This window comes from Anarrhichthys ocellatus, unplaced genomic scaffold, assembly GCF_004355925.1.
Source record: "Anarrhichthys ocellatus isolate YVR2014 unplaced genomic scaffold, GSC_Weel_1.0 scaffold44, whole genome shotgun sequence".
NCBI classification, from domain to species: Eukaryota; Metazoa; Chordata; class Actinopteri; order Perciformes; family Anarhichadidae; genus Anarrhichthys; species Anarrhichthys ocellatus.
Genome location: NW_022280074.1, coordinates 3,268,540 through 3,284,236, shown reverse-complemented (window position 1 = coordinate 3,284,236; position 15,697 = coordinate 3,268,540). Strand labels below are relative to the sequence as shown.

Below are 15,697 nucleotides of genomic sequence, written 5' to 3'. Positions count from 1 at the left end.
TAATATATATATATATATATATATATATATATATATATATATATATATATATATATAGAGACTAAAAATAGTTCTGCCAGATAAATGCATTGTATGGTGATAATAATCAATGTCTAACAAACATGCTTTAATTTAAAATGCAGTTGCATACAAAGTCTAACACAGATCTTAGAGACTCTCCGGGAACAATACTTCACTAAATTATGTGGAGGCTGAGGAGCTCTGTCAGGCTGCAAATGACTGATCCTGGACCACGGATACATCACGTTCCCCTCTCCGCCTGCCTTCCTCCTCCTCTTTCTTCCCTCAGTGAGACCGCCAACAGATGAACACTGCCAAGTGCCTCCCAGGAGAAGTGTGTGTGTGTGTGTGCCTCTCTCTCTCTAAATCTGAGAGTCTGTGTGCACGTTTGTGTGTGTGTGTCTTTCCACTCTGATGGCAATGTTGGCAGTAATGTGTCTAATGGAAGATAAGCAACACTCTCTTAGACAAGTCTTCACAGCAAAGCACTACCCCCCAACATCATCATGCTGAGTGCAAGAGAGGGAATACTCTCTCTCCCCCCCTCCATCTCTTCAAGCATATATATACACACACACACACACACACACACACACGGTCAAGTCGCCGTGTACACCCATGCAAAGACACACACACACACACACACACACACAGAATACGAGAGAGTGACGGTTTGGATCATCTGTCTCAAAGCTGCCTTTATCGTCTCTCACACAAAGTTCGCAGAGCCTTATGCACACACCCAGGCGCACACACACACACCCAGGCGCACACACACACACCCAGGCACACACACACACACACAAACACACACCTGGTGGGTCGGATGATGAGTTCCGGAGATGAGTTTTAGTCACGGAGGGACACCTCAGAGAAAGTGAGGCTTCGGATCGCCATGCTCAAAGCTGCCCGCAATCATTTCTCCTCCAAAGTACGTCCCCGCACACACACACACACACACACACACAAGCACAAACACACACACACACACACACACACACACACAACAGTGAAGTGCTTTGCGGGAGAGTGAAGTACAAGCGCAACAGCAGAAGGCACTTATAGAGAAAGACAGAGGGAGAGTCCTTGACTGCCGGCTGACCCCGCAGCTTGTTTGTGCCGATTCTGAAGAGACCGTCCTGATCGGGGTGGGGGGAGAAGATTCAGAGTTAATTTTACACACGATGCAGCTGGCAGTGACAAGCAATGGGGAGGCAAGAATGATGGAGGACACCGAAGGTCTGAGTCCACATTGTCAAGCAACGAATACCTGAACTGCTGCTGGTTTTTCTTTTCAGCATTAGACGGATGGATCGGCTGCTTCTGTCAGATACAGCCAGTCGCTGTTCCCACTTTCCTCACTCACCATAGCTACGGTGTGACTGTAAGCTGGAGTGAAGTTTATGCTCTGGGCATATTCTATTAATTCTTTTGCATTTTGCTCTATTTCTCTGTGAGTTCATTATTCATTTACAGACCTATCATACTGCAGAACTGTTGAATAGGATGTCTCATCTGAGCTGCAAACCCTTTTCCGCCTTAAAAAAAGCGACACTGAATCCTTGTACTTCTGCATGGAAATATAAAAATGTCCTGCATTAGCACGGTGACACTCTCAGAACCCACGGGCTGTCGGTCTGCCGACGATACAGCCTCTGAGGGCAACGACCAATATTTCAGGGGGTTCAGGTGCAGCCACTGATAATCCGGGCCAAGACTTCCTCTTCAGTGGAGTGGCCATTGTTTGCAATCCTATGAGCAACTTGAGAATCAAGAATGGAGTTGGTCTGCTGTTAGATATCAGATAACAGATATCTGCATACAAATGCAGATGAATCAATAAAAAAAAAATAAAAGAAAGGCTAAATCATCACATACAGCCCATGGGTTCCTAGATTGCATTTCGAGCAAACCCACACAAACTCTTCACCTGTATTCAATCAAAGCCCGCCCAAACGTGATTGGTCAATACTACTCGGACTACAAACGTAAATCAGAGCGCTTCTGATACCCAAATCTTGTTTCGTTGCCGACAGTTTCTGATTCTGTGTGCAGATATTTGTTTATAGAGAATAGCATGATGACTAAATGTGGAAAAAAAGTAGTTTTAATTAAAAAAAAAAAAAAAAAGTTCCAATTCAGCAGAATGGGTTCGCTTTTTATCTGAACGTTCCCAGCAACAGACATGAAAATAAAACTCTTGGATGCAAGAGTGTGCATTAAGCATGTATACTTCGGGACATGCTAGTGCCTGAGTGGTGCAAGATGAGGTGTTTTTCATTTACATTAGAAAATAAAAAAAAGAACTGAAGGAATAACAAGCGCAATGCTTTGGCGCGGCCAGTGGGGCGTCAAAAAGACACTTTGGCAGTGTCTTTACAAATGTTTGTCCAAATAAAAATGTATCATCAACAATAATTTGGAGATGTGAAAAATGCTATAATTATCATTCATAGTCACCAGGCGTATTCTCATTAAGACGCTTGCCACACAGTTTATTTGGATGATATCACTTGGATCAGAGTCATCTTTGGCAGTCACTCCTCATCGCAGCGCTCCCGTTGCCTTGTTTCAGGGCTTTCTGAACTTTTCTCTGTCTGCATCCCCATCGCCGCGATCTTGTCGGCGTGTTGACTGTGTTCCCGTGCCCGACTCCTAAAAATAGTTTGAGCTTGGGCAGGATATGGAGACTGTGCCTCGACAATCTATTCCCCGAGCTTTTTAAAATTACATCCCGCACCAGTTTTCCATTTTATAGTCTTGAAGTAAAGTTTCAGTCCCTGGTACATCATTCTGCTTCGCTCCTATGCTCGTTGCCGCACTTGCTCTCTTCCTCTATAGTCAAAGAAGCGGGGGCATAATCGCTCTCTGAGGTGCCGTGTTATCTCTGAGTTTAGCATCGGACGAGCCGTGCACCCTCAAGGCTGAAGCGAGGTCAGTCACGACTCCTACCATTTGTTTTCTACCAAATATCCGTACATTGTCGCGTCTCGACTGCGATTCCAAGTCTTCGCACTTTCGCAGATAGTTTGATGTCTTTAGCGTATCAGAAAGGTGGTTGATCTTTCCAGCGTGGCCGCTCTGTCCTTCATGTCACTCAATCTTTTCTCTATATTTGTTGTTCCAACAAAGGCAATCCTTTCCAAAAGGTCCTTCATGTTAGTTTCCAGTGGCGTCTATGCGTTTCTGTCTTAGTTTGTGTAGTTCAGCCAGGACTGTAGCGTCCTGTTGGCAAACATTTTGTCTTTCCTCTGGCATAGGCGCCATTGTTTCACACGTGGAATTTGTGGTTTCTTTATCTCCCTATATCTCACCTTTTTTCGGTCTCTCTTTCATTCATCGTTTTGGAGTTTTAGGTGTAGAAACGTGCCGGTATATTTCTCTGCCTGCGTCCTGTGGTATGAAGCTTGTTTAATCAGGTTTTGAGTGAGCTAGTTTTTCAAGGTCTTCTCTCTGTGCCAAAGGAAGTCTGCGGCCAAGGCCTTTTAAGATACCGTGTGCTGGAGCTAGCTGATCTTCAATCCAAAAAAAAAAATGGAATAATAAAAACACAGATTTTAAAAAGCAGAAACTAGGGCTGGGCAATCTGGAGGAATTCAAATATCACAATATTTTCAACTTCAACGTCATTATTTTGGCGATATTGCAGAGTTGGTCCAAAATATTTACACAAGACTTTTTATAAATGATCGTCAGTAATGTGAATAAGCTGGTGAAGACAGATAATTGAACAGTCTGGTAAATTCAGAAAATGACATCACTTTACTGTAACGCAGCCTTTAACAGCAGGAAAAGACAACACTTTTGCCATATTATGAGATCCAAAATCTAACACGAGTCTCATATTGCAATATAAATATATTGCCCAAAAGAATATCTGAAGTTTAACGATGTACAGTAACGTTTCCCTATGGCCTAAAGTGAGATGTGTTTGTTTCATATTTTTCTTACAGGCAGTTCTACACCAGGGGATTTAATTTGGGCTTGATGAGACCTCTCCCCGGGACTGTGTGGGCGTGTTCGGACTGTGTTGATTGACATCTACCTCACACCTTCATCACTCTCATTGGTACGTTGAGTTCGGCAGCCTCACGTTAGCGTCAACCTGAACACGGGTTTACTCAAGAGTCGGTGAAAACACCCGCGTGGGTCTGCAGTGTCCTTCGTAAAATCAGCTTTCTTTTGGAACACTGTATGCGTACGCTTTTACCTTATCCGGAATATCTAAATGAAATTGATTTTGTGCATACAAAATAATGTATTAAAGCACATGTCCTTTCTATACAATAGACCGACCATTTGAATCCAGGTCAACTTTTTCTTCCATGTCCAAAAAAAGTCCATAAGATTCCCATAGCCATGTGGCAATACTTGAAATACAACCACCATCATGCAGAAGATATAATCTGAATCAGCGCTGAATTGAGTCAGTGAACGGCGGAGAGCAGCAAAGTCAACACCCGTTAATATGAAAATATCACGGATTATTACTTGGAGCATGCTTTGCTCATGAGAGGATATGCAGACAAAACCCAGAGACGCGCTCAAGATTGATTTTTAAGTCCTGAGACAGCCGAGGTGAGGTGCACCGCGCGGAGATACGCCGCAGCTACAGTAATCATTCCTCTCCTGTCTGTAGTTAATCCGAGGCTGCCCTCCAGCACGTCTTCTCAGTGAGGAATATATACCGAGGTCAGGACCTTAATGCATTGGCTCTACCTACCGCTGAGCGCCAACAAGCTTTGAAACTGTCAGCCTGTCACTCTCTCTTCGGCTATCTCGCCCCATTACTGTATGTCTCTCTCTGTTTACAGACAGCAGCAGATAGGCAGAGAGACACGGAAAGAGAGAAAGGGAACCGTAAGTATCTTAAGTCTGAAGTAAATTTAGGCTACATCAAGGCAATCTGGGCATCTGTTGACTTTGTATAGAACATTTATAAAAGGTAGAGGAACTGAGTGTGCTTTTACTTTGTGTTTAGTCTCTAAATTGTCAGAAAATAGGGGGAAATGGTCGTCACGGTTTCCCAAGAATGGTGAATGGACTGTACTTGTATCGCGCTTTTCTAGTCTTCCGACGACTCAAAGCCCTTTAACGTTCCATCATAATTCACCCATTCACACCCTGATGGCAGGGGCTACCATGCAAGGTGCCACCTGCCCATCAGGACTCTAACCAAGCACACGTGGACACGTCGACATGGCCTAGCGGAGCCGGGGATCGAACCGCCGATCCTCTGATTGAAGGAAGACTGAGCCACTGAGCCACAGTCGACTGTGGCTTAGTTATAGAGACCAAAATCATTTTCTGTACCAGGCTGTGAACAATTTTATTTCTGTAAAATTCACCATTTTAACATGGAGTTCTATGGGGATTGACGACCTTTAAGGAGGCCGGCCTCAAGTGGCCATTCACAGAACTGCAGTTTTTTGGCACTTCCGTGTTGGCTTCATTTCTCAGCAATGGAGGTTGCCACTTGCACATAACCAGATTATCATAGTTTATAACAATGCAGCACAGCGAGGATTCAGACATTTCATACACCAGACATATACAACACAGACCCGCGTTAGACCCATTCATACGAGTCTGCAATACATGCAAAGAAGGTGTCAGCGTCGTCAACCAATTACCATTAACACATTCTACAACACTCATGGTGGTAAACTGCCAGCAGTGACTGATGTCACACACACTGTTACTTAAATTCCCAAACAAGATTTGAAGTGAGGACTTAAGGCAGATTTAACATTTATCGTATGAGCAACAGGCCAAGGAGCAATAACTTCTGCCATTTTCGTGGAAGTTGCATCCAGCACGGTAAGATAGGCTGCTGGTGGCTAACGGTAAAATGTTCCAAAACCAATTATCTCACAAGATGTGATAAAATCACATTTTAACTTGTTATAGTGGGGAAACCACAAGCGTTTATAAGTACATTTTTGGCTTGTTTTTCTTCCTCTTGTTATTCTGGCAGAAATAACAGGTGAATAAAATGAAATATTGCTCTTACGTATTTAGATTTTCTTTCATTTAGCCAAATATTGTTACAAAACAAATGTCATCAATTGTTTATTCAGAGCTACTCTGACCTGTGCCTATATTAGCTGATGTTGATAGCAGTGTACTTGACACATCAATGAAAACTCATTATCAGGTTTTGGTTGTAACAGTTGTTCTCCTATTCTCGCTGCCGTGGCGACGTCTGGAGCCCCACTGTCGTGTCAACACGCCGGCGTCAGAACTGAAGTGGCAGCGAGTGGGAGGCGAGGAGCAGACGGGGGACATTTGGCGTCTAAACCCGCAGAAGACTCGAGTAAACCCCACAAGCTGCTGGTGAATGTTTGCCAGTGATACTGCATCGGCCACTGTTAAATCTTTAATAGGCCAACAGTGGGGTGATGTCATTGCTTCCCCTGTGCTCCAGTTTGCTTTTGGTGGAAGTGGACCTATTTGGCCTTCACTACACTGCAATGAACTGCTGTAAATGTACAGTGGATTTACAACAGTAGCTTATATGATTTCATAAAAACTGTAACACACGGTTAAATATTCATCCTTTGCATGTAAATTAACAGTTAATGCCGTCGGTTAACCACAGCATAGTAAAATAACAGTAAATTACTGTTTGCCAGCCATTACTGCTGCCGGCATTTTACTGTTATTTTACGGTGAAATTGTTGAGAGGGTACATTTATCACACAACACGCACATCATTAGAAAAGGGCATTAAAGACGGAGCTGTGAAGGAGGCTTAACCATCGCAGGCTGAGATTGCATCAACCTGGGTTTATCCTTATACATCCATCCAGCATATTCCTCTCAGACACTGAAGGAGCGGCCATGCCCGAGGCCTTTCAAGGTGGTTCCAGCAGCCATAAAGGGTTTTTGTCTTCACTGAATGGTAAAGGAGCCTCCTATTGAATTGGAGAGAATGGTTCAAATCCAATTGAATGATGTGTGTCAGAATGGGGCAGCTTTCTCTGGTGATGGAGGTCAAAACAGGGTGAACATATAAGACCGGATACCTCTCTGTAGGCCGGTCAGTAGAGCCAAAAAAATGTTTTTTTTTAAGTGATTAAAAAAAAATTGTTAAGATCTGGTATCATGAAAAAAAAAAAAAAAAATGAAATTCAAATGCATGTGTAGCATTTCTCCTGTTGTCTCACTACAATTGCTTTTCCTTTGTAAAGTTTAAGCATGGTATTGGCCTGGCGGCTCGTTTACCCATCACTGATTAATTAACGCGATTGATTGGCTGCAATAATCGCCTCGCTGGATAACCATGGCCCTAATTAGGAGTTAATTGAAAAGCATCAACGACTTAAGCAGCGTCTCAGCAGATGTACACTGGAACGTCATGAAAATGTCAAAACTGTTTTCCTTTAATTTCTCTCACTTTCTTTTTTTCCTGCTCTGCTCTAGCTGGTGTAGTGCCAGTGGAGGAAAAAGGAGTATAAATTATGCCCCCCCCCCACGGGGCTCACAAACCACCGACACAAGCCAAGCATACAGCATATTCTAAGAAAAGCAAATGGAAGGCATTTGCTCAGTCGACCCCTGTCCTCTTGCCGTTATTTGATATTACTCACTGTGGCCAACGCTGTGAATTCACCTCTGGCTGCCAGTCTTTAAAAATAGTGTTCAAATTCATTCCCGCAAATATAAAGGCGTTAAAGGGAGTTCAGGGAGTCCCTGAACATCTCATCACTCCCACCCTGCAGATCATCATACCTGCAATCCAACAATCCCATTAAGACTCCTTTACTTCCATAATATCTGTGTTTCTGAATGTTTCGCTAATTGCCACATTGCAGTAACACTTCATGTTTCAATTAGGTATTGCAGCATATGCATCTGCCCTCCTCCTTTACTTTCATTCTACCCCCGGGACAAAACAACAACAAATAAACAAGTGTATCTGCACGCACTCATTGCCATAAAAATCCCACACACCCACTGTAAGAAAATATCTCTCCCCGCGAGCACATTATTCAGCTTGAAAAGATTGTATGGCGTTGTGTTATGGATGCTCCATGCTGCCATGAGATATTACTGGTGGCAAGAAACAGAGAAAGGCTGAGACACCCTTTAACGTGACATCGGTCACGCTCGTGTGTACGAGCCTGGCAACCCTGTGACAGCTGTAAATAGAGGAACGATGATAAGATATAATAGATGATGAGAATAAAACCAAAGCTACATCAACAGAAACCACCAGAAGCATCCCGCTGGAGTTTCAAATCTTCTTCAATACCGCATGATGTTCATTTGGTAAATGATGGTCCCATTAAGAGCGAAATATAACGCAACGTATGCTTTAGGGCGGGGCTACCTTGTGATTGACTGGCCGCTACCACAGAGTAGTCAAAATTTTCGTCTTAGAACTTTAACCCTTTCACAGTGTGTTATCAGTTCATGACAGCTAATTCTAACATTTTGGTCTCCTAAAAATGTATTATTTAGCGTTCGGTTGTACTTAGCTCCACCCTCTCTCGTCAATTTTGGTTGCAAAAAAAAACCAAGATGGGGTAGGCAAAAGCCAAGATGGCGACAGCCAAAATGCCAAACTTAAGGCTTCAAAACGGTCGTCCACAAACCAAAGACATCAGAGTGACTACGTCCCCTCCTTCTTCTCCTACAGTCTATGGTTCCATATTGTCAGCCTTGAGCGTCGGCAGTTGCTTCACAACGTGTGTTGCTTCATTTATATGTCACTCGATGAAATACTTCCGCGTAAGGATACACCCGTGTGTCCTCGCTCTAAGCCCCTCCAGAGGACTCCCTCTCCTCATGGTACATTAAGGGATTTCTCCATGAAGTTTAGCGTTGTGAAAAGTACCCCCATGATATATCGTTGGAAGCTCAGGGGAGTTTAAGGAATAATTCAACCTTTTGGGAAATACAAATTTCTTTTTTTGCTTTCTTGCCAAAAGTTGGGTGAGAAGGTAAACGCTCGCTCACATTTGCCCATTAAAAATGAAGCTAGAGCCAGGAGATGTTTAGACTGGGAGCTAGCGATGTCCCGAGCCGATTCAAGAGGGTCGGTACAAGGGCTGACCCGGTCAGGTTTAATAAATCGGCATCGGCTAAAATAAAGAGGATCGCAATGCGATCCTTTTGTCCGCCTCAGCCTGCTGTCACTTCTCTTGATAGCTGATCAATTTCAGAAGCTTGTCAAATGGTTTTCAATCAGGACCTTCAGCGCTTGTTTAAGTATTGTGTAAATAAAGTGTGCCAGATTAAGCAGGCTACGTTCAACATGTCGGATACATATTCAAACAGCTTTTAGGTAAACGTAACGATCGGATCGGATTCTGAAACAACAGAGATCCATTATAAAATTCTGATCGGGGTCAAAAAAAAAAAAAAGCTTCATCGGAACGTATCAACTGTGAGAACTCACGATATAACGCAATTTGGCAATAAAGCGTATGAGTGTGTTTTTCCTTAAATATTTTTTCATTACGTGTTTTTTCCGTCAAAAAGCTGAAACGTTTCTAAGCTCTGCTTTCAAACACAACTCGAACACGATCGTACCCGACCAGACAATTGCATCAAGCGTCTCAATCAAAGGGAATCGGGTATCTCATCCGTGTTGTGACATGGCTTTCAGATTTCATGCGATTCAGGTGTATTTTGAGCTGCAGACGTTTCTCAGCTCAGTGTGTGGGGGTGCACACCGAGTCGTGGGTGTTGGAGGTCTCAGGTTAAGCTGCCGGGGAGCGTCTGATGATAAGAGCACATTTACAGAAGAAACAAAGGAAGGGATCTATACTGTGAGAGTCAGAGTATCGATGAGGAACTCTCAACCTCCCGACTGTTTTTACTTTTCAACCCACGCAGACATCACACACACACACACACACACACACACACACACACACACACACACACCTGCCGAGCTGGCAGCCTGACACCCGAGGAGATGACCAAGCTGAACCAAAGTTACCGAAAACAAACCGTGACCCTCTATGTGTGTGTGTGTGTGTGTGTGTGTGTGCGTGTGATGTAACAAAGTGTAAGGCCATTTAGGGGAAGATCCTAGCGAAGGAGGATTAAGAGGCAGATCTGAGGAAGATGCTGCTCAGTATAGATTTCATGGGGGCACCAAAGAGAGAATATTAACTTCACATCTATCAGCTGACATCACCTGTGCTCCATCTGGATGAATCACACACTGATGGGGGGGGGGCTGCAGCTCTCAACAGAAAGCAAAAAATCCTGTCAGGCTCACCATACATCACCAATTACATCAAGGACCGAGCACTCATTAGAGAGGGCTTCCAATACACGGTCTGGACATCGAACACTCCAAACCTCGTTGGTGCTCATAAGATGGACAGACATGCACTGACTGAATGACAGCTCCATCTATTCACCGTACAGGTGAACTCTTTTTTTTTTTTTTTTTTTCAATGCCCGACAGCAAGGAACCACAAGCTCTTCACAATCAAAGAAAACACTGGCATTAGTTGGCATGCTATGATCAGCATCAGCCCGCGCGCCCCTCTTTGTTTAATTCCTCCTCCCGCGTGCGGGCAGATGGCATCACCTGTGCCGTCCTCTCTCCCCACACACACAGAAGTCTCCTCGTGGGGGGGTGAATGAGAGGGATCCGAAAGCGGACGGCACACCTACCGTTCCCAGAGATGTGGTTCTCCACCTCGCCGTGTCCAGCTTGCCTCGTGGAGACACTAAGTTGCATGTAGAGTCCCATGTAATGTAAACTCCCCAGCAGCACTCTGAACGCTCCCATGTCTCTTCTGTTGTAGCTGCTCTCCTTCCACCTCTCATGCACGTCGAAAGAAAAAAGATTGGGTTTTTTTCTTCTTTTCTTTGTTTTTTTGTTGTGTTTTTATTTACTTTTTAATCCAGGTGACTTGTTCTGGTGAGGAAGGACGTGAGATACCTGTGAAGAATAAAGGAGCAGAAGAAGAAGCCGCTGCAACCGCTCGGTGTGCCAGCAGACCGACTGACGCTCTGCTTCCGCTCAGTCGGCTCTACATGGGGCGGAGGGACTTTCTCCCCAAATGGGAGGTACCGCGGCTTGCAGCGGGGAATGTCAGTAATGAGAGGAGGGATATTAGAAACACGTTCAGCGACCGTAAACTTCACGTTTCTTTTTTTAATATAATGCGAATGCGCTTTATGAAAGGACGGTAGACTTCTAAAATATTCAAAGCCCATTATTATTATTAATAAAATAATTAACGGATAAACACGTTTAAGCAGCATTAGAGCGCACCAACATTAGCTCAAGTGTTTGCAAACAAGGGGGGTAAAAAGTCTGCTTCCCATAGTGTCATGTATCTTCTCTGAATAGGTCATTAATTAATTGATTATGACATATTTTTGTATATATACACTCGTAAAAAACAGTAAAATGTCAGAAAGAAGAGAAGACTTATTGTACTCCTGGTAGGATTGAATTGACCTGTTCCTACTTTTGTTTTTTCTGAAAGGCGAAGAAAAAATAATAGTGAAAGCATAGTGATGAAGACTTGAAACTAGAGATTGAGACCATAAACTCATGTTTACAATGTTTACTGAGGGACTAAATCAAGAAAGAGTCATTTTATCATAGACTTCTATACAATCTGACTCTTTTTACTAACTGGAGGAGTCGCCCCCTGCTGATCAGTAGAGAGAAGTTTTAACACACTTCCGCATCAGCTTCACTTGGCAGAACCAGAGGTTGGCCGCCTGGCTTAGCAATGTACATTTTCTTAAGCTGTAACAAGAGTGTGTGGGTGAATCATTATGTTGTTAAAAGCTCGCTCTCCTCCCGGCAAAGAAGTCTCCTATAGCGGAGGGAAGTGAGGCGGAGCTACGGCCAAAATACCGAACTCGAGGCTTCAAAACGCCAGTCCGCAAACCAACGGATGACGTCATGGTGACTGCGTCCACTTCTTTCCCTCTATGGGATTGATGAAAGCAGATTGAGTTATATTTGCTCAATGTATTTAAATTTTCTTTTGCTAACATTAGATATTTACACAGCTGCCAAAAGAACAAAATATGATAACTACTCTGTTCTCCGACGTGGACATTCTGGTTTAACTATATACACATACCTATGTGTACATAGGTAGTAGGTGTACACAGAGGTATTACGAGTACACAGAAGTATTAAGAGAACTGGAATAAAGTCCCTGGTTTGGACCTGCAAACCGCCTCCTGTAGCTCTGGTGCGTCGCTGTCCATGGTGCTGAAATGCAGCCTCAGTGTTGGTCACATATTGAACACTCGAGGATAGGATTTCCTGTCTCAAGCTGCACTATGATATGGGCCATTGGACTTGATGGGATAGTATGTAAGTGCTTGTATAATCTTCATTGATCTTAAGCACTATTTCAGGGCAGCATAGCCAGACGAGATTCTGTCCACCTTGTTAGGCAAGATGATATACTGTGTCCCATTTATTTCAAGCACACAACTAAGAGCAAGCCTTCTTATAACTTTTGCTAACCAGATTTCTGCATTTAATGATTCAGAAGTTTCAAAATGGTGGCGCCGTGGGACTATGAATAGACATAAATAACTTATAAATAACACCTATTACATCTGAGATTAGTTAATTTTGTCTAAATAGATTGGGGTTGTATACAATATATTGGTGGTGTTTGTATTTGAATCTTAACATGCCTTCGGAGTTGATTCGCATTATGATAGTACATTTGTTACAGAGCAAAAATGCTTTACAATATGTATTTGTTTGTGTGAGTAATGACATCAGTTACATCAGCATTACAATCAAGGTCAGAAAGATGATACATGTTTCTTTTTGAATATTTAAATTGTGTCTTTAACTGCAAGCTATCCAGATGCAACAGCAGCAAACCATCTTGGGGCTTTCTATCCGTTAACACCATTCTTGTTTTGAACTATAGTTATTTGTGGACCGCTGAACAGAGTAAGTAGCAAGTATAACACACCAACCTGCCCGATCCCCTGACATCTTTTGATGGAGGCACGTTTCACCTCACTGGGTCTCTGCTTTGAAGAGCAAACCCGGCTTGTAACCGAACTTTTCAGATTTCTAACAGAGACACGGACCTTGCTGTAACCCATTGCTAAATGTCAACACACTGATTGGATTACCTGATTCCAATTACCCTCTTTAATAAAAGCCATTAACCCAGGCGTTCATGAGCTGCTTTTTTTTTTTTTTTTACCAGTCCAAGACATCCATAAAAGGATGAAGATGAAAAGTGCACGCTGTTTATACAACTTTACATAACAGTGAACAGAAAGGGTGGGAAAAAGGGGTTGGTATGCTTGATACTTGGTTTCTGTTGTGCGCTGTGATGCCTTCACGACCTCTGGGGTGTCATTAGGTCCCATTTGCTGGGGAGTGTTTCTTTGTAATATTTTGCTATGCCCCAATAAAACCCTCAGGGGCAAATGATTGTGCTTTCGTAGTGTTCAGTGACGTGTCAGTTGGACTGCGGCAACAATTACCAGCTTTGTTTTGAGCCCCTGAGTTTGAGCGATGACAGCTTTACGTGTGTGCGCTTCTAACTGTGCGGCCGCAATGCAGGGTTCTTAATCAGGTTCAGCTGGAAACTACTACTATCTACTACCCGACCATGCTCGGTGCCAAATATGTCAGCTCAAAGTCTTTAGCGCAGACACACGTCACTGACAGTGATCTCACCTAATGGTGGACACGGACAGGTGCCATCTTTCCCTTCTTATTATGCTGCTTTTTGGCTGTTCTGTTGTGGGATACCTCAGTGAGTGACTTCCTGAGGTTCTCCTCGCTCTTTTTCAGTATTTGCTATCAGGTCTTCTGGCCAGCTCAAAGTGCTGAGTCATACCAGCACAATTTCAGACCCAAATCATTTAATTTCAATCAGCAATCAACTTTGACCAATTGCCGACTGACTCAACAGTGTTGACCTTTCAGGGAACGCAGAATTTGGGAGGATGGAATGAAGGAAGCACCACGGTGACTTAAGTCGCAATGCCCCGTTTTTTTTTTTCACCCTTTATCAATCCCTGCACTGACTCTCAATAACAGAATACCTTCTCCTCTCGGTCCCTACTAACAGAGAGGAGCCCCAAAAGCACAGCGGTGCACAGTGTTTGCACTCAGTCATTCGGAAAATACAATTATTCTCCTTCCCCTCGGCTGTGAAATTGCTGTACAACCGCTGTTAAACACGCCGCAGTCATAATCACTGATAAGAGATGCATGGGGCCGGGTCTGCTCCTCCAATACAATATGCAAACGATACCCCGCCGTTCTACCCATCTTGTTACTGAGCGATATTAGAGTTCCTAAAGACACTTAGGAAAGGCAATAGATGTGGCAGCTGTCAGTGAATGGCCCCCACCTTCCCTCCCGACACTGCGGCTTCCTGCCAGGATCACGGTCAGGGATCCAGAGAGGGCGTGGTACACTAACTGAGTGATTAATAACACAGAAATATACTGTTGACAAGACCCCAATACATATAGATGCTGCATCTGGTTTCATATGGGAGGCAATTAAGACCCGTCTGCTCGAAAAAGGTCTGAGCGTTTAGGTGTAACTATTGGAAAATCAATTCACCTAAGCAAGACACACGAAATTACAATGTGTGGTTTGTTGTAAGGCATCAACTTAAATGCCCCATCAATACGAGCAACAAAAACCACCATCATGGATTAGTAACTCCCTCTGATGGTCATGGCATTCTGACACTTATTCACACGTGGCAAATGGTAAACATTCCAACTCAGAGACAAGGAAGGGAAAGTCTCCATCACCTCTGACTCCATATTGCATCACTTAAGTGTCATAGAAACGTTTTGTTTCAGTTGTTCAACTTCTGTCAAAATGTTTACAGGACAGTTAGTAAAGTGCAACAAAAGACAGAACAATAGCCACCATGCTAACAAATGTGGGCGACTCAACACAGCTGGCAGAAGAAGGCCAATAACACGGCTGATAGACCAAATTTATTGGACTACCAGGGCAGTGCCCGCTCAGAACGTGGCTGATTGCTTGGCCTCGGGTATTGCTGCTTGTATGTATGCCATAAATGTATAAAGAGAACTGGATACAGCATTGGAGGCGATGCCCTGTTGTTCCCTATGAAAGTTGCTCAGTGGCCCGTGAAGCCAAAAAAAGTTTGACTTGAGTATATAATTCAGCTAATATTGATAATAGCAGCAGTGAATGTAATGGAAGGACAATAATAACAGCAGTAATAATAGAGATAAGACTACTGTTACTAATAATAATAGCAGCGGTGGATATAGTAGTGATAAGAGAATAGAAATAGTCTGAGAATAATCAAACAACCAATCAGCCTAAAGGCCATTACAGAAGTACAGAAAGCAATCATAAAAAATAAGCCTTCAGCTTCACCAAGACAATGTGTTGGAATTTACTGCAATAACTAAATTATAGATCCTATTGTCTAATACCAACTATCTGATGGATTTCTGCACCAGTGGCTGCTTACGTACGATAGCAGGGGATGAGTCTTATCTTGATGTTCAAGCCGGCTGCACTCTGATGAAACCAAATAATCTAAAACACATTTGGATAAATGTTTTTCTTCCCCCGTTCATATTTCTTTGACATTACTGTAGGACGAGATTCATATCGGACTAAAAGTAGTGGGGTCAGTATGTTTAAGCGGGTCACTGCAAGTCTCTCACATATTCAAGTACGCACAAG

The 15,697-nt window shown here is 43.4% G+C and overlaps 1 protein-coding gene across 1 annotated transcript in view; it reads right to left on the bottom strand.

Moving 5' to 3' along the window:
- The window catches only part of LOC116395150 (V-set and transmembrane domain-containing protein 2-like protein), a 47,301-nt gene extending 36,287 nt beyond the window's left edge, over positions 1–11,014 (bottom strand). Inside the window, exon 1 of the mRNA XM_031868766.1 lies at positions 10,663–11,014. Coding sequence (XP_031724626.1) covers positions 10,663–10,780 — 118 coding nt within the window. The 5' untranslated portion in view covers positions 10,781–11,014. The remainder of the gene's footprint in view (positions 1–10,662) is intronic.
- Positions 11,015–15,697: the final 4,683 nt, after the last annotated feature.